Here is a 19,047-nt window from a genome sequence, read left to right as displayed (position 1 = left end):
AGGGGGTGCTGTCTGGGCTTGGAATGGATCTCAAGGCCTGCCTATCTTACTCTGGGTCAGGATTTGCAAGGAGCCATATGCATCATCCTGGCAATGGCACAGAGGGAGGGGTCATTGTCTCTGAGCTCCGGGCAAGATTCTGGCAGTAAATGAACTAATTAATTTGGTTTGGGGTTCAGTTGGAGTTAGGCATGCAGCCCTGGAGGCCATGTGGAGGGAGGGATTGCTGTCTCTTGTATCTCTTTGCTACATTGAAAGAATGATGTCTAAATAGCATTAATATATCCATGTCATCTGCAGTTTATTATAAGATGATTCCAAAATTGCAGTGCCAATCCTACTTCTGAAAAAAAAAAATAATGAAGTTTAAGATTTCTTTGCACCTATCCCACCAAATGTTAGAACAAATTCTGGTTCAAAAGTTGCTTGAAATAGTTCTTTTCCATATGTTGTCTATCAGTTAGTTATACAGTTATTTATAGTTGTGTTTTCAGTTTTGTAAGTTTTTTTTTTTCAATTTTGAGGATACAAAATATTTACTTGATTCAGAAGTCTAAATTTTATAAACAGGCATCCTCAAAACAGACTCCCACTTTCTTCACTTATCCTTGCAAGTAGGTGATCAGTTTAACTTGTTTCTTACTTATCTTACAAGATTTCTCTTTGTAGTAAGTAAATTTTTACATATCCACTCTTTCTTTTTTAATACATTTTTATTCTTTAAGAATTTTATATAATGTATTTTGATAATATTCATACCCCACTCCCTCCACCCCAACTCCACCCAGATCTTACACCCACCTTCCCACCCCCCAAATTTTGTGTCCCCTTTTTAAAATTAATCACCCACCAAATCCAATCACCCATCTATTCATGGGTATGGGCACAATCCCCTGGAGCATGCTCAACCTATCAGGCTCCATACCCTAAAAGAAGATAGACTTTCCCTCACTCAGAAGCCATCACCTGCTCCTCAGTTAAGGGTGAAGACTCCTGGGCCCCTCCCTCCTCCATTCTAGAATGTTGACAAGCTTGATCTGGTACAGGTCTTATACAGGCAACCACAGCTGCTGTGAAATTGTGGGTATAGTGGTCCTGTCATGTCCAGAAGACACTGTTTTGGTCTGGTCCTTCAGGACCTCTGAATCATAGAATCTTTCTTGCCACCCCTACTTCCCTCCTTCCCTCCTTCATTATTTTTATTTTATGTGTATGAGTATATTGTCTACGTGCTTGTAAGTGTACCAGTGTTGTACAGTGCCCACGGAGGTCAGAAGAGGGTGTCGGATCCCCTGGAACTGGAGTTACGGATGACTGTTAGCTGCCATGTGGGTGCTGGGAATCAAACCCAGGTGATCTGCAAGAGCACCCAGTGCTCTTAACTGCTGAGCTATCTCTCTATCCCCCTGGCCCCCGGCCCCTTCTGTAAGGTTCCTGAGCCTTGGAGGAGGAAAGATAATAGATGTCCCATATGTGGCTAAGCACTCCACTGACACTTATTTTCTGCACTTTGACTCATTGTGAATTTTTGCTTTAACTGCCATCCAGTACACAAAGAAACTTCTCTCATGAGGTCTGAAAGCTGTACTAATCTATGGGTATGGAGGTAGAAATTTAGTAGAGACCAGTTTAACACTGTGTCCATTTAATAGAGTAGTTGTTGTTAGGTTCACACCTGTGGCCTGTTTGCTCTCCAACCATGGATTCTTGGCTATAATTACAGTACCAGGCATTCATTTACTTCTATGGAGCAGCCCTAAAATCTAAACAGAAAGCAGCTTGGTTACCCTCTCACATTTGTGCCACTGTTGCACCCATGGGCATATCTTGCCATGCTAATCATTATTGTAGTTCACAAGGTTCATAATGGGGTAAAACTACTGATGATTTTTTTTTTCTCCCAGCAGACTTTGTAGCATCTTTCAGTACTGTGAAATCTAGCCAGTATGAAGGGAGCTTTCTGGTCTGTTTCAACTTGATTTTGCTATATCCTCTGTCCAAAGTGTGTGTTGTCAGGGGCCATACCCTGAAAGAAAATACTTTCCCTCTCTCAGAAGCCATCACCTGCTCCTCAGTTAAGGGTGAAGGCTCTTGGACCCCTCCTTCCTCCATTCTAGAATGTGGAGAAGTTTGATCTAGTTAGAATCTTACCATCACGTTCTGGTGGGCAACCAAGAGCAGTGGCAATATCCTATATTATTTTAGAGACCTCTGGGACACCCTCACTGGAAGGTATCCCATATCTGGCACATAAAAAATGTGGTAGCCTGTGTCTGCTGAAAGGAGCATTAGGATAAGTGTTTTACATGCATCTATTTAGAAAACTTATAAAATGAGTTTCCATGTTTTTATCCAAATCATTAATGTTAGTTATCCCTTTATCCACCACCATCTTTGCCTTACCTTCCCGTCCCTCTCCCCAGTTAAACAAACCTCCCCTTCCATTCCCTCTTCTCTGCATACCACTTGTCTTCTATCCCCATCCCTTAAGATCTTTCTTATCCCTCCCCAGAAATGGTTCCTTTCTAGGCACCTTGATTCTACAGATACTTCAAGTTAAACACACAGATCTAAAGAGTCAATGCTAAGATCTACATATGAGTGACTACATTCACTTGTCTTTCTAGGTCTGGGTTACTTCATTATACTCAGTATAATGTTTTCCAGCTCCACTCATTTTCCTGTAGATTTCATTTTTCTTTACAGCTGAATAAAAATCCATTATATGTAGTTACTACATTTTCATTATCTCTTCAACTGATGGCTGTTTAAGATGTTTCCATGACCTACCTATCGTGAATAGAGCAGCAATGAATATGGATGAGTATGTGTCTTTGTAGTAGGAAATGGTATCTTTTGGGTATATGCCCAGGTGTGGTATATCTGGGTCATATGGTAGATTTATCTATTTCTAGTTTTTTGAGGAACCACCACACTGATTTCCATAATGGCTGCACCAGTTGGCACTCCAGTATCCACAATTACTTATAGGTGATAGCAGGTTATACATTGTTTCCTGCCTTTTTAACTTAATTTGGTATTGTATTAGATGCTTCCAGGAAAATAGAAGCAGTAGTGTGTGTGTGTACACATGTATAAATATATAGTAATAGATTTTTTATAAAGAACTGATTCACACAATTATGAAATCTGGTGTGTCCCAAGAGCTTCATTTTAAATATTAGACTGAGTAAAACAGATTACCATTACCAAATGTTAGTCTGTCTCATCCATTCAGTTGAAAGCCTGAACAGAATAATTCCCCTGAATAACTACAGAGAATTTCTCTTGTCTGACTACCTTTAAACAAACATCTGCTTTTTCTCACATTCAGAATCAGACTAAAGTAGCAGCTTTTCCAAGATCTTGGCTGTGATTACACCATCATTTCTCTTAAGTCTATACCTTGTTGTGTCATTTTGTAGATCTTACAGTAAAATTGTAAGTCCATTGTATAGGGTATCAATGTATTTAAATCTCAAACTATATGTTCATACTTACTGTGTCAGTTAAAATATATTCAGAAAAGATTTCTTGAGTTGTTGACTATAGGATTTTCTATTCATATATTTCGCTCATATTTTCTAATATTTTTATAATACCGTTTTATATATTTATGAATCTCATCTATTTGGAGTTTATCTGGTATTCCTATGATATATCAGTCTTATTTTCCACCCTAAAATAACTTTTTTACCCTGCTAGATGATTTTCCATTTCCCCAGCATAACTCATGCAAAAGACTACCTTCTCTCAGTGATTTGACATCATACTTGGGTGTTACAGTGTTTGCTTAGTAGTTGGTTCTGTTTTATAATTTCTTTCATTGTGTACATTGGTCATCAATGTCTAATACACTATTCTCTAATCATAGTCTTACATGGTATTGTTCTATGTCAACTGCCCCACCTACCAACATTTTATTTTTCTCTTTTAAGATTTCTTAATTTTTTTTTCCCCCATATGTACTTTAGAGTCAACTGGTATGGTTACTTTTTTCCCCAACTTATTCAGATTAAATTATAAACTAGCAAAAACTAACATCTTCATAATATTGGATTATTCTGTCTATAAAACACATATTTCCATTTATTCTACTTCTCATTAGTATTTTAAGTTTTTCTATATTGTGGTTTTATGCATCTCTCGTTGTATTTATTCCTAGGCATTTTATCATTTTGTTGGGGTTATAGATATGAGCTTCCTGTTCTTTATATAATCTTAACAGATCTCTCTCTCTCTCTCTCTCTCTCTCTCTCTCTCTGTATGTGTGTGTACATATATCTGGGTACTTTCCTGATTTTTGTATATTTTATATCCTGCCAGTTAACAGAATTCTGTTACTGCTTGCATTCATTTATGACTGATTCCCTTCGGTTGTCTAGGCCCTGGATCTACTGGTTACACATCTAAATAAACGAAGTATTATTTCTTCTTCAGTACATTTGACCAAGTTTACCTCTCTTTACCTGCTCAGCCATCTTGCTGACCCTGCTGTCTTCTGCTTTGACTTCTTCACTATAATGACTTGAGACTCAGACTAAATAAAACCTTTCTTTCTTACATTGCTTTTGTCAGGGTATTTTATCACAGCATCAGGAAAAGACACTAAGACAAGGCTCAGTGCCTACTTCTCTCACACATTGACAGTACCTTGACTGTACAGTGTGCCATTTGTTCAATTTCCTTTTTTCTTAGTTCCTATTATGTCAGGATTTTCTAACTTACTCTTTTTTTTTCAAATTTTATTTTATTTGAATTTGTGTGTGTGTGTGTGTGTGTGTGTGTGTGTGTGTGTGTGTGTGTACGTTTGAATGTGGGTACATGAATGTCATAGTACATGGACATCAGAAGACAATTTTTGAGAGTTGATGCTTTTAGAATCTGGGGACCAAACTCAGGTGTCAGATTTGCACAATAAGTGCTTTTAAAAGCTGAGCCACTATGTAGCTTTGGGTTTTTTGTTTGTTTGGTTGATTGGTTTTGGTTTGTGTGTTAGTGTTTGGTTGGTTGATTGGTTTTGATTTGTTTGTGTGTTAGTGTTTGTTTTGAGACAGGGTTTCACTATGTAGCCATGGCTGTCCTGGAACTTGCTATGGAGAACAGGCTGACCTCAAACTCACAGAGATCTATCTGCCTGTGACTTGGAAATGCTGGGATTAAAGGCATGCACCACCACAGATAGCTTTGTTTTTTTTTTAACTCTTAATTATATTCAGAAGCTGAAACTCCTTTTTATTAATTGTGTATTTACTAAATACCTGTCATAGGTGGAGGCCCAGAATTGATGATGAAACAAACTGGTGTTGACTTTTCTAATAATAGAGTTGCAAATTCTTCCACATTCCAGCTATAGAACAGTTCCAGTGGCCTAAGAAACATAAAAGAAACAATAACAGCCCTCCTTGCTGTTAATTCCTGTCTTGCTTCCTTTTCCTATTGATTTGATAAAATACACTGACAAAAGAAATTTAAGGGAGAAAGGGTTTATTCAAGTTCAAGGTAAAGTCCTTCATGGTGGGGAAGTCACCAAGGCATCTGGAGCTTGAAGCAGCTGGTTATATTGCACCCACAGTCGAAAAACAGCAGTGAATGCTTCCTAATGGTTACCTTGCTTTCTCCGTTTTGTATAGTTTAGGATCTCCTCCCTAGGGACTAGTCCTGCTCACAATCTAGATGGGTCTTCCTTCCTCAGTTACTTCCATCAAGACCTTCCCCACAGGCATGCCCAGAGGCTCATCTCCCAGGTGATTCTACAGTCCGTCAGGTTGACAGTTAGCATTAACCATCTTCTTTCTCAAGCCAGGAGCAGTATCAGCTGTGAATGAATTCATTCTTTAATTCTTTTCTTTTCCCATTTAGTTTTGGAATGTCATCAAGCATTTATGGAGAAAAATAGCTTACTTTTAATATACAGTATGAGATATAATAACAATAACAGCAATAATAATAAGTAGTTTAAGAATCTAAAAAGTAGCCAGGCATGGTGGTGCATGCCTGTAGTCCCAGCACTTGGGAGGCAGAGGCAGGTGAATCTCTTTGAGTTCAAGGCCAGCTGGGGCTACAGGGAGACCCTGTTTCAAAAAAAGAAAAAGACCAAACCAAACTAAAACCAAACCCCAAATACTCATATACATAAAATAAAATAAATAAATCTTTTTTTAAAAGAATCTAAGTAGAGAAAATTATTCATATTCATCCTCTTTAGATAGCTTTGATGACTGTTAATTTTTTCCCCAAATATGTATCCTTTGAAAAATTATAAGCACAAAAAGTTTGACTAGTCACTTTTCCTTTAGATGTTTCTTGGCTTTACTAGCTAATAAATGTTTGAGTGGATCCTCTGGTACTTTGTTGTCCTATTACATACCCAGCTATGGTGTCCTGCTGCATTTGCTCCATTACCTCATGAATACCAAAGTGTTCATTGATCAGTCTGAGTTAGGCACTGTTTTACCTTCAGTATAGCAACCTGAAAAGAACTTAACTAAGTGAATGTAAAAGTTATACACCTTTACAGCTCTGCATTTTCATGTGGAAAAAATTGGGACAAGGAGAAATGGCCTTCTGATTGGAATCATTTTAAAAGTCACTTATAATAGTTTATTGTTATTAATACCACTATTTTAAACTCTTTTGAAACACGACATAACAGTTCAAGCCCCTGTATTTCAAGTGTTCAAACTTTTGTTCTTTTGGAACCTACACTTTTATAGTATTGTGATACGATGTATTTTGGGTTTTGTTTTGTTTTCAACCAGTGTTCTGACTCATAGCTCTTTCTTTAAAGCAAATCATAAAAACTAGAAATTCTCTTTCCCATGGCAGTTCCTAGAAACTCTGATTTTCCCCCACCTTTGAATTGCTCATGAGGGAATTCCTTAAGCTTAACTTTGTGATACTGGGTCATAAGACCCTCCTCATGCTGGAAGGGTCTTGCTCCTGCCCTAGAGAGAAGAGTGTTTCGTAATGAGAACAAGAAGGATGCAGACCATGCTCGATTTTGACAGTGTTAGCATTAGATCTTGCCCTTCTTGACCATTCACATTTTTACAGAGTCGACCATACTTCAATCATGACTACACGAGGAAACCTCAAAACCCAAAGAGAGGTTCTAGATAGGTGAACACGTAAGTTTCCTGAAAAAGGTGGGAAACTTTGACATTTCCTACATGACCTCTCCCTTTATATCTTTCTTCATTTGTATTCTTTGTAATACCATTCATGAAACCAGTAAAAATAAATGTGTCCCTGAGTACTGCAAGTCACTCAAGCATATTAATCTAACCAGAAAGGGAATTCATAGCTACTTATTCAGATGTATGGTAAAATAATCAGGGGCATGTGACTGGCATCTAAAGTGGTTGAAGGGAATGAGTCTTCATCCTATAGAATCTTCAGACCTGGGAGATGAGCCTTCAACCTGTGGGATCTGACACTCTCCATCCATTTCAGAAACTGTGAAAGCAATCAAATTAGAGAACACCTAGCTGGTGTCTGCTACAGAAGTAATTGGTTGTTTGTAGGAAAAATCTCCACACCTTTTGAGACCACAGAAGTGTTATGTATTAGTTCTGTGAAGGAATAATAAAAATGGTTTGGTTTTTACAACATGGTTTTACCTGTACTAGATTTCTTATTCTCTCTCAAGGCAAATAAAAAGAGAATTATTTTAATGCGTTGAAAACCTGATTTCATTGCCATGAACCAAGAGAGCCCTTGAAAACAACCATTGGGTTTTCTGTCTGCTATCAGCAAACAGGCCTTAAAAAGAAAAAAAGAAAAAAAAAAAAAACCAAGGAAAAAACTGAGTACTTGTAATTCTAGATGCTGTCACTGAATAGCAGTTACCTGAGCCTTATTGGAAGAATATATTGTCTTAGTTAAAACTCAATGAAATGCGTGTGTGTGTGTGTGTGTGTGTGTGTGTGTGTGTGTGTACTTCTAGCCTCCTAAAAAGCATTTTCATATCTTTAACATAATATGTTGGCATTCTATATTATGTATTTCAACAATTTATAGAAAGTGTTAGAAGGTTCTCAAACTTGCCTCTTTTTGACATTTTTTAACAGGACTCTTTAATTTGAAAGTTTCCCATCTTGCAAAAGGGTAATATTTTTCCCATTTTATTTTATTGTCATATCTAGTATTTTAAAATACAACTTTATTTTGGTTTTTAGTGTATGCAGAGAGTATTTCCAAAATGGTGGGAAGAGAAAAGCACTTGAGAAAGATGAAAAAAGAGCTATACTCGCCACTAAGACCACTTCAGCCTTAAACATGCATGAGTCTTCTAAACTTGAAAGTCATTTAACCAACTTCAGCTTTACAAACCCTGAATTTATAACTGAGTAAGTATACTTTGTCTATTTTAATTACCATTGACCACAGGTAGTTATGTTAATGTAAAATAGTGCAATATAATGTTTTATACAATATAAAGTAATACAATGGTTTATACTTAGTAGCAGGCTATTTGTTTTCTCCTCTGGCATATGTTAGTATGAGAAATAAAAATGTAATGGAAGCCAGTTAAACTGTTTAAAGTAGTTAGCCATTAAGAAATTACAAATAAATGGACTGGAGAAATGGCTTACCAGGTAAAGGTACTTGCTGCCTAGCCTGATGACTTGAGTTCACTCCCTGGGTCCCACATGGTAAAAGGAAAGAATCAGCTTCCACAAAGTGTCCTCTGATGTCCACACACATGTTGTGGCCTGTGTGCAATCATGAACACAATAAATGGAAACAAATTTAAAAAAGAAATTTCAAGTAAGGAATAAAAGATCATTAATAGTAATCAACCTTCTTTATGTTACTGTTGAACTGAAAGTATGTTGGCTGCTAATAAGTATTTTTAGCCACAAACTTTGTGAGTTTTCTAGTATTATAATCTAGTTAATTATCATTGGTATTAAAAATTATCTATATTCCTAATGCCAGGATAATTTTCGGTGTCATGTAATTTTTATTAATTATTTGAAAATTAACTCAAATAATTCTAAACACATTATTGCTAAATGTTAAAACTGTTCATGAATTCCAGAACTGCTCATATAAGCATAGCATTACCTTTAGTTATTCTGACTTTATACCATGTTGAAATTATTATCTAGTTAAAATTAACTCATCTAAAGATGAATTAGTTGATCATTGGTTAGTTCAGTAGGAAAGAATAAGGTATCTTTACCTTAAGCTTACTACAGAGCTTATAAAATATAATGACTTACTAAACATCTTGTATCTCAGATGTTATGAAATGCCTTAAATATTTTACATTGTTGGCTGAAGTTGTAACTTACTGGTAGAGCACTTGCCTAGCATATGTGAAGCCCTAGGCTTAATTCCTAATACTGCCAAGTAATTAAATGATAAATGAATGAATGAATAAATGAGTAAGATGTTGACCAGTGTGAGCACTTGTTTGATAGTTCCATCACACAAGTATTTGTGGAAAGCAGTGGCTCTAGAATTGATACATGGTTCTTTTGCTATAAACTCTGAGATTTCCTTATTTATATATTCATTGTCATATCTTTCACTGATTCTTTAAACATAGTTTCTTTAAATTCTTTAAATGCTTTTTAAATTTTTCTTTTTGAAATGGGATCTTGTTATGTTGTTTAGTCTGGTGTCGGACTCCTGGACTCAAGCAATCCTCTTGCCTCGTCCTCTCAAATAGCTGAGACTAAGGATGTACACTACATACTCATGTGTCTGCTTTTGTAGTCATTGCCTTGAAATTTTTGTCTGAAAAAATCTCACATTTGGACTCACTCAGAGTTAAACTATTTTTTCTTTTTCCCGTCAATATGAACCATGCTTTTCTGGTTTTCTTTGCATAGTTTATAATATTTTGTTGGAAGCTGGACAGTGTTTGTAATATAGTATAAAACCATCATTTTAGGGGATCAAGGAATAGGTTTTTTCCTCTAAACATAATCTCCATCTCTTATAATTTATGTATGCTGATGTCTATGTTGTCAATTTTTTAAATTGATGTTTAAATTCAGTTTCCTAGGATTTGAACTGATAACCTTTGTAGCTTACTGGTCAAACAATAATAGGTTAGAAGTTGTACTCATGTATTTTGGGCCAGGAAGACTTCCAACCTCTGCCTGTGCGCCTCTCTCTCTCTCTCTCTCTCTCTCTCTCTCTCTCTCTCTCTCTCTCTCTGTGTGTGTGTTGACTGTGGAGTACACTTAAAATATAAGCAGTTTTCAAACTGACCTTATCTTTTGCTTTCTACCAGGCTCTCTTTGAGTGTCCCTTGCGTGTTTACATTGCTTCTTCAGCCATAGACAGGTGGAAGGGTTAACTAGTTCCTCTTGTCTGTTTTATTTAAGGATTTTACTGTTTAATTTCTGATTTACCTGAAGCTCAGCACAACCAAGTCTAGTATAGCAAAGCTGCTTTACTAAAGTCTAGTATAGCAAAGCTGCTTTACTAAAAATGCTCTGTAGGTTTTTCATCCCTTGTTCCAAATCAGTTTAACCCCCTACAGCAGTCAAGCTTCTATTTTTTACTGCTGTCCCTAATCTGGAATAATTTGGGGTTTTCCCCTGACCCCTGGCAGGACTGAGAATAATTCCAGGCTAGCATGCCACAGATCCCATGTTTTGAACTTGCATTCAACTTGGTTTCATGAACGAACATTCATCATCAGTTTACTTGCCTTTGCCTGAGCCCTGGAATGATTATTTTTCATGATTTTGTCCAGCTTTATAGTTACTTCTTGAGGAGTAGATTTGTTCATGTGTTGCTTATTAGTCTCATTGCTGTGATAAAATACCAGACAAAAGTAACTTAAGGAATGAGGGTGTTTTGGGCTCACATTTCAAGGATACAGTCCTCCATGGCAGGGAAGTCATGGTTACAAGGTCTTGAGGAAGCTGTTTACATTGTAGGATGAATACTGGTGATCACCCAGCCTTCTTTTCTTCAGTCCAAGGACTCCAGCCATTGAATGGTTCTGCCCACAATTAAGATGAGTCTTCCCACCTCAGGTAACCTAGCTTAGACAGTTCCTTATATACATGCCTGGGAGCTTGTCTCCTAGATAAGTCTAGATCCTACCAAGTTAACAATCAGTATTAGCCATTACAGTCAGCCTTTACTGTAGAGAGAAATTGTTTCCTCTGATGTAGTTTTAGAGATGAAAATGTCATTTTGTTAAAGTATTTAAATATGGGAAATAGAGAGATGACTCAGCAGTTAAGAGTGCTGGCTGCTTTTGCATAGAACCAGGGTTTAGTTCCTAGCACCTACATGACACCTAACAACTGTCAGTAACTTTTAGTTCTAACAAATCCAACAGCCTCTTCTGACCTTCATGGGCATTGAGTCATGATGCACTTACATATATCCAGGAAAAACAATCATGTACACATAAAAATAAATTTAAAATATTTAAAATTTGCTTGTTAAAGATCATAATTTACTTAGTATAAATTTAAGCATTTCAAGTGACATTGGCTAAAATGACTCAGTTTAGGTATTTTTTTATCCTAAAAACTGTACAGTTCTTAATAGTATATGTAGTACAAATGTATGTATGCACACTCATTTCTCCTGCTCTTCCTAAAGCCTGTTTTCTTGTCATACAAAAATATTTTGAAAATATTTTACATTCTCATGATGTGGTCTCTGCATATTCTTTCAGTAAGTTGCAAATGCAGTTTATGCTCTTTCTGGTGAACTATTGATACATTAGACTATGTTTCAAATATCTCTTCTTGGGGCCTTTTTCTGAAATCCTTAGTATTGATACCTTTTGGCCACTATTGTTGAACTTTTTAAAAATACCTTTCTTGGGGCTGGAGAGATAGCTCAACGGTTAGGAACACTTATTCTTCTTGCAGAAGACCCGGGTCAGAATCCCAACACCCACATGGCAGCTAACAACTGTCCGTAACTCTAGTCCCAGGGGATCCGACAGCCTCTTCTGACCTCCAGGAGCATTGCACAACACGGGTGCACTTACCTACATGCAGGTAATCTATGCATATGCATAAAATTTTTTAAAAAATACAAAATTTTTTTAAAAGTTAAAAAATCTTTCTTGTACTTGTGTTATCTTAAAACTTACTGTTATGTAGTTTTCTGACTAAAAATAAAATAGAGGTGTGGAAATTTTGTACGTAAAAGATTATAGACATAGAGAAAAGGCCTCAGTACTTATTCCATTTTAAATATATTTCTTCCAGTCTTCTACTAGGTGTTAGTTTCTATGCAATAGAGATTGTACCATATAGAATTTTGTAAATTCTTTTTGTGCCTATAAAGTACTTATTTTTTTCTTAACATTCATCACAAAAAAATTTACCACTTTATGTGACTAAGTGTAGTAATCCAAATCTATTGTATGCTAAAAGAAACACATTCCTAATAATAATATCTATAATTAAATACAGCATATAAGAGGAGGAAGGATTTATGTTTTGATGGTCTTTTTATTTTCTAATCAAGGTCACTGTAGATGGCTTTAGGCTCTTATACATGATTGCTGAATTGATTTCAGTAAGGGCCCATTTGCCAAAACTTACCAGCATTGAGTGCTTTCATCATTATTAACACTGTGGAATAAACTGGTGTCCTGTTGTGTGTATATAACAAGAAAAGGTACACTTGAAAAATAAAGGACATAATATAAAATTAGAAAGTAAGATATGTCCTGTGGATTTTTAGTACTTGTTATGACAGAAATACATCAGCTAAAACCAGGTAACTGGTCATAAGATTGTTTCCACAGAGCTTGGAGTTTGGTCTCAGAGTTCTTTTCTCTTATTCCTATGAGGAGCCATTACTAACTAATAAATCAATATAAGGGGGGGGGGACTCACCTACCATTTATATCTACTGTGCTTGTTAAACAGGAGTACAAATTTGACTCTTAAGCTTATCAGCTACTAAGCAGAAATGTGCATAGGATCGTATTTTTATTTCTTCTTTTTGTTTTTGAGAATTGTATGTTTATGTCACTTGTCCACTTACATATTAGGATCCTAAATGCTCATCAATTTGTATGAGCACTTTAAAAAAACTATTTTATTATTTTTTACTATTTTATGTATATGAGTGTATTGCCTGCATGTAAGTGCACCCATGTTGTGTAGTGACCACAGAGGTTAGAAGAGGCTATCAGATCCCCTGGAACTGGAGTTACACACTGTTGTTAGTGGCCATGTGGGTGCTGGGAATCGATCCTTGGTCCTCTGCAAAAGCAGTCAGTGTTCTTAACCTCTGAGCCATCTCTCCAGCCCCTGTATTAGCTCTTGAATACTTAGAATGTGACTTGTGTATGTGTGTGTGTGTGTGTGTGTGTGTGTGTGTGTGTGTGAATTAGGAGCGTAATGTATGTATTACAGGTAGAAAGAAGAACAGAACAAATGGAAAGTCAAGGAAGGGAAAGAATGGAAAGCAAAAAAAATAAAAAAGGAAGAATATATTTAGGATAGGATTAGGTGCTTTTATGATTATTTAATTGTATCTCCGTTATTGGTAGAAGGAAAATAATGGTGATTGTGATGCACCAAGGGGAAGGCTACAAAGAACATTAGGTAGTCACTGCCAGTCCTAAAGTGTTCTATGGCCTTACTTCCATTCTACCATAGTGTGTAAGACTTTGGACATATTCTTCAAAGATTTGTTTGGAGGGAATGTAATGCACGGCATTAGGTAATGCCTGATAGCAAGAATATAGTTATACATATTAGTGCTGTTTTGCCATTTCAGTTTATAATAGCTGAGAAGTGTGTATTTTTAATTTTGTTTGCTTTTTTGAAATTGAAAGTTATCCTAGTAAGCAAAAGTTGAAACAGTAGTAAAAGAGAAAGTTAAATGTCTTACATAATTTATAATGTAAATAAAACATTTTAAGTTTTTCAGTAGTTTTTAGAAAGTGTTTTGTTTTTAGTTTGAAATGACATGTATTTCTCAAAATATTTATATGAATTTGTGTACTTAAACCTGAATATGAAGCTCTTCATTTAATTTTCTGAATGCTAACTAGGTAAGTTTATGATACCTGGTCTACAGAATTAGCGATATTATCAAGATAGCTCTTCCTTTTTAAAACAATGTATGATATAAACTTTAAAGCCAGCCATTTCTGCAGAAACAGTGGTTATTAGAAATTCCATAATTGTAACATTTTCTTTCTTATTGAATATTTATGTAACTAGACCACAAATAATCTATACTTATCATTTGAGCCATCCATTAAAGTGAGGAAGACAGTTCCATGACCATGGGCTCATAAGTCACTAGGAGTCAGTTTAATGCTATATCTATTAAGCAGAATAATAGTATTAGGCTCTCCCCTATGCCATGTGACCTGTCTAGCCCCAGTCTCTTAAGCCTGATCTCAATGTCAGGTATGGGCCCTTAGAAAGCAGACCTTAAATCCAATTAAAGAGTGGTTGGTTACTCTCATAATATTTGTGCCACAATTGCACTGGTGGGCATATCCTACCAGACCAGTTGTTTTTGTAGTTCACAGGATTCACAGCTGAGTAAGGTTGATGGTTATTTTTTCCCTTTTGGTAGCATGCATAGTACCTTCCAGCACTATGAACCCTAACCAGTAGACATGAGGCTCTGAAGTCAGCACCATCTTGATTTCTTGTTTGTTCTATAGCTCATGTATGTAGTATCTTCAACAATAGAGTGTTATCATCCAGTTCTGATGGGTAACCAAGAGCAGGGGCATAACCAGTATTGTTTGAAGGTCTGTGAGACCCTGGTCAGCAGTTTATAGAGAGGGAGTTCATTCCTGGCACTGAGGTTTTTCTTGTTATATTAGCCTATGAGGCCTAAAAAGGCAGTATCCCTCTGTTATACGATAACTCCTTTAAATCTCTTTTTCTGATATGTATATTTTAAGAATATTTTTAAATTTTTTATTTATTATTATTTTTATTTTATGTGCTTGAATGTATTGCCTGCATGTGTGTAAGTGTACCTGTTATGCAATACCTGCGGAGGTCGGGTCCGCTAGAACTGGGGTTACGGATGATTGTTAGCTGCCGTGTATGTGCTGGGAACTGAACCCACGTCCTCTTCAAGAAAAGCCAGTGCTCTTAACCTCTGAACTATTTCTCTAGCCCCTGTAGAAGTTTCTAGAGTGATAGGTTTCCATATGACTTTCTAAAAGCCATTAGTGTTACTTACCCCTCCCCATACTCCCACCTCTGCCCTGCCCTCCGTTTTCCACCCCTTCTAAACTTTGCTAGTCTAAACCTTCCTAGTCTAATGTTCCCCTTTCCCTCTTCATATCACTTCATATCACTACCACCCCTTCCAGGAAGACTCCCCCCCCCAGGTTGTTTATTAGCTTCTTGACCTTTCTGAATTTTCAAATTGAAACATGCATGTCTAAGATTTCCAAGTAAGCATCCAGCCACAAGAAAGAAAATGTGACCTTTGTCTTTCTGAGTCTGGGTTACCTCACTCAGGATGATTGTTTCCAGGTCTATCCATTTACCTGTGGCTTTCATTATTTAATTTCTTTTGAAATCTGAATATATATATATTCCATTATGTATATGTACTACACCTTCATTATCCATTCATCATTTGATGGACATCTAGGTTATTTCCAATTTCTGCCTATTATGAAAAGGACAATGATGAACATGGATGAACAGATTTCTGCAGTAGGGTACAGAGTCTTTTGTGTGTATGCCCAAGAATGCTATGGTAGATCCGTTTTGAGCTTTTTTGATTTCCATAATGTAAGTTGTTTTTTTTTTTAAGTAAGTCTAATAGTAAAGGAGAAAAAAAATATATGAATTACAAATAGCTTAGTTGATATTTACTTTTTCCAATTACATACTTTAATATTACCTTTTTTAGTTTCTTAATAGTATACATAGTAGTTAGCAAGCATAAGGTGTTCATAAAGCTATAGGGTATAAGCCGGGCGTGGTGGTACGCTCCTTTAATCCCAGCACTCGGGAGGCAGAGGCTGGCAGATCTCTGTGAGTTCAAGGCCAGCTTGGTCTACATAGTGAGTTCCAGGACAGTTGGGGCTACAGGGAGACCCTATTTCAAAAAGACAAAAAAAAAAAAAAAAAAAAAAAAAAAAAAAGCTGTAAGGTATAGCTCAGTGATTGAAAACTTGCCTAATAGGTATGAGACCCTCTGTTCAGTGTACAATACTGCCCCAAACAAGCAAAGAAAAAACATGTTGGTACATAGAACAATATCCATGGCTTGTTTTAGTGAGTAATCAGTGATAATTTTGTAGAAAAATGAATTGGAATTTATTTTGTTTTTATTTTAGTGCAGTTGTTTTTGGTGAGCACAGAAAAAGATGAAAGCTTCAGAGTAATTATTGTATGTTTTACAGATTATTCAGAAGTTGTAATACAAAAAGGATATCACAGGTTGAGTATCTGAAATGCTTGGGATCAACAGTGCCTCATATTTCTGATTTTTTTTTACTTGGAGTCTTTGCATGTGTATAAAAGGAGATATCTTAGAGATGGAACCCAAGCCTAAACATCAGATTCATTTATGATTCATGTAACACACATCGTAGGATTAATGTTTTATAGTAATTGAACATTATGTATTTGACTGTGACCACATGAGTCAGGTGTGGAATTTTCCACCTGAGACGTCATATCAGAGCCCAAAAGTTTTAAATTTTGGAGCAGTTCAGATTTTCTTGTTTTGGATTAGCAATACTCCTCATGTTCCATACTGAGGAGAAATTATGGGACAGGTTAGTTTCACCCAGACTAAGAAACTATAGCCTCATTGTATAGCAATAGTCATTTATCATACATACATTATTCATCAAAGCCATGCAAGGGGGTACATGCCTGTAATCCCAGCACTCTGAAGTTTGAAACCAGTTTGTAAGCTATGAAGTGATACCCTGTTCAATGGAAAAAGTGATTTGATAAGAATTAGGAAATAGGAGAGTTGGATGGCTAGAAGAGATTTTTTTAATCCTATTCCTTTAATAGAAAAAATTAAATGCATGTCATGTTTTAAACAGAAGCAGTACATTTCTAACATTTACATATTTTAAAATTAATGAGATTAATGATAGAATTGACCTTTTGACTTTCAATTATATACATGTTGAATATGATACTGAGATGTGGAGAATTCCTTGCGGAGAATTCCTGATATTGAGCAGGTTTATTAGTTACTTTTTCTTGCTTTAATAAAATACCATAACCAAAAGTGACTTATGGAAGAAAAGTTTCTTTTGGCTTATTGTTCCCAAGGGAGAGTTCATAATGGCAGGGGAGGCAGGAAGGTGGCAGCAGGTGGATGGAGCAGGAAGCTGAAAGTTCACATCTTCAACCACATTCAGGAAGCAAAAAGAATGACTCAGAAGTAGGGAGAGGTTATAAATTCTCGAATCCAGCCTCCCCAGGAGGTACTACCTTCAGCAGGGCTCCTGTCTTAAAGGTCCCCTGACCTCCCCAAAGAGTGCCACAAATTAAGGACCAAGTGTTCAAATACTTGAGCCAATGGGGGACATTTCTCATTCAAACCACCATTGCAGGTCATGAATGTTACTTTGTTTTTATTAAGATGACAACTAAGCTCTTATCCTTAGCATATTCTAATTCTCCAGTCATATACAGTGAGGGACTGTGCAAAGAATAGTAATTTACAAGGTATGTAGGGGAAAACATAAACCTTAATTTTTAAGTATCTTCATCTATTAATCTCCCTGTTTTGCTTATAACCTCTATTTTAGTTTGCTTTCTGTTGCTGCAATAAAATACTCTTGACTAAAACCAACCTTGGGAGGAAAGATTTTGTTTGGCTTAGAGCATACTCCACCTTCAGGGGAAGGCAAGGCAGGAACCTGGAGGTCAGAGCTGAAGCACAGACCATGGAAAAATGCTACTTACTGGCTTGCTTCTTTGGTCTGTGCTCAGCCTACTTTCTTATACAAACTAGGACCACCTGGCCAGGGATAGCACTGTCCACAATCAGCTGGGCCCTCCCACATCAACAGACATGGCCATAGTCCAAACCAGAGGAGGAAGTAAATTGAGATTCCCTTTTCCCATGTGTGTCAAGTTGACAGCTGAATCTATTCAGAGCAACCTTACTGTTTTGAAAAGGTTGTGTTGACATTGTTTAAAAGCATGTTTAGAAGAGGGGAAGAATCAAGTAAGGAAAGTATATATTCACATAAAGATTTTATAATTGTAATTATATGTGTATGTACATGTTTGCATTTATGTGTCTGTACATGTATATATTTTTGCAAATGTGTGTGTGCGTGTAAACAGTTCTGAAATCTGATATTCAGGTGTGGACAGTGTCTCTAGATTTTAGTGTAGAACCTAATTTAAGTCAATGATTCCTATATTTCTGGGTCTAAACCTTCTATGAAGCTTATGGGTAGCTGCTTCAATTTAAAGAGCTTCAAAAGGAGCTGAAACCCTGTCACTATCAAAAACCCTTTCTGGTTTTCAGCCCTCTGTCTGCCCTTCACCCTGCTGTTGGAGCTCATTTCCTCCTGCGTGGCTCCCCTGTGTATCACTTGGCTAAGGGGAGACTCCTGACCTAATTGTGTATTTTCCAAAGCCAAAGCAGGCTTCTTCAGTCATAGTCTTGCACAGATTGAGGAGTCATTTCCCTGCACCAAATTGTATAATATTCTGTATTTATTATTATAAAAATAATGGTAAAATTCTCAATATTGGGTAACTGTATGGAAGAATACATACATTTTTAGTCTCAAGTCATATTCTTTATAATTTTTTGGAATGGTAATCCTTATGTAGTACTGTACATTTTTTATTTATACTTCTCATCTGCACTCAGTTCCACTTTTTATATAGAAAGGCATATGAAAATAATTCAGAGAAAGGCATTTCAGAATGAGATTGTCTTCCTCAATCTCAAAACCTTTAAATGATGCTACTTGCTTTAAAAGCCTTCAAGAAGAAAAACTTGTGTCTCTGTTCTATTATGGATTAGTGGTAAATGCAATGTATACAAAGATAATAGTTTTGAAAACCTGGGCAAGTTTATGTTTAAGAGGATTCACAGTATTCTAAGTTT

At 36.3% G+C, this 19,047-nt stretch overlaps 1 protein-coding gene across 2 annotated transcripts in view; it reads left to right on the top strand.

Moving 5' to 3' along the window:
- Positions 1 to 19,047, top strand: part of Bmt2 (base methyltransferase of 25S rRNA 2 homolog) — an 89,593-nt gene that overhangs the window by 49,064 nt on the left and 21,482 nt on the right. Inside the window, exon 3 of one of the 2 annotated variants that reach the window (XM_008854530.3) lies at positions 8,181 to 8,351. The exons of the other annotated variant lie outside the window; for it this stretch is intronic. Within the exon in view, the coding sequence (XP_008852752.1) occupies positions 8,181 to 8,351 (171 nt within the window). The remainder of the gene's footprint in view (positions 1 to 8,180; positions 8,352 to 19,047) is intronic. 2 annotated transcript variants of the gene reach the window in all.

The sequence above is a fragment of the Nannospalax galili genome, unplaced genomic scaffold, assembly GCF_000622305.1.
Source record: "Nannospalax galili isolate Female #2095 unplaced genomic scaffold, S.galili_v1.0 scaffold787, whole genome shotgun sequence".
Classification (NCBI taxonomy): domain Eukaryota; kingdom Metazoa; phylum Chordata; class Mammalia; order Rodentia; family Spalacidae; genus Nannospalax; species Nannospalax galili.
Note: the sequence above shows the minus strand (reverse complement) of the source record. Positions and strands in the feature narration are given on the sequence as shown.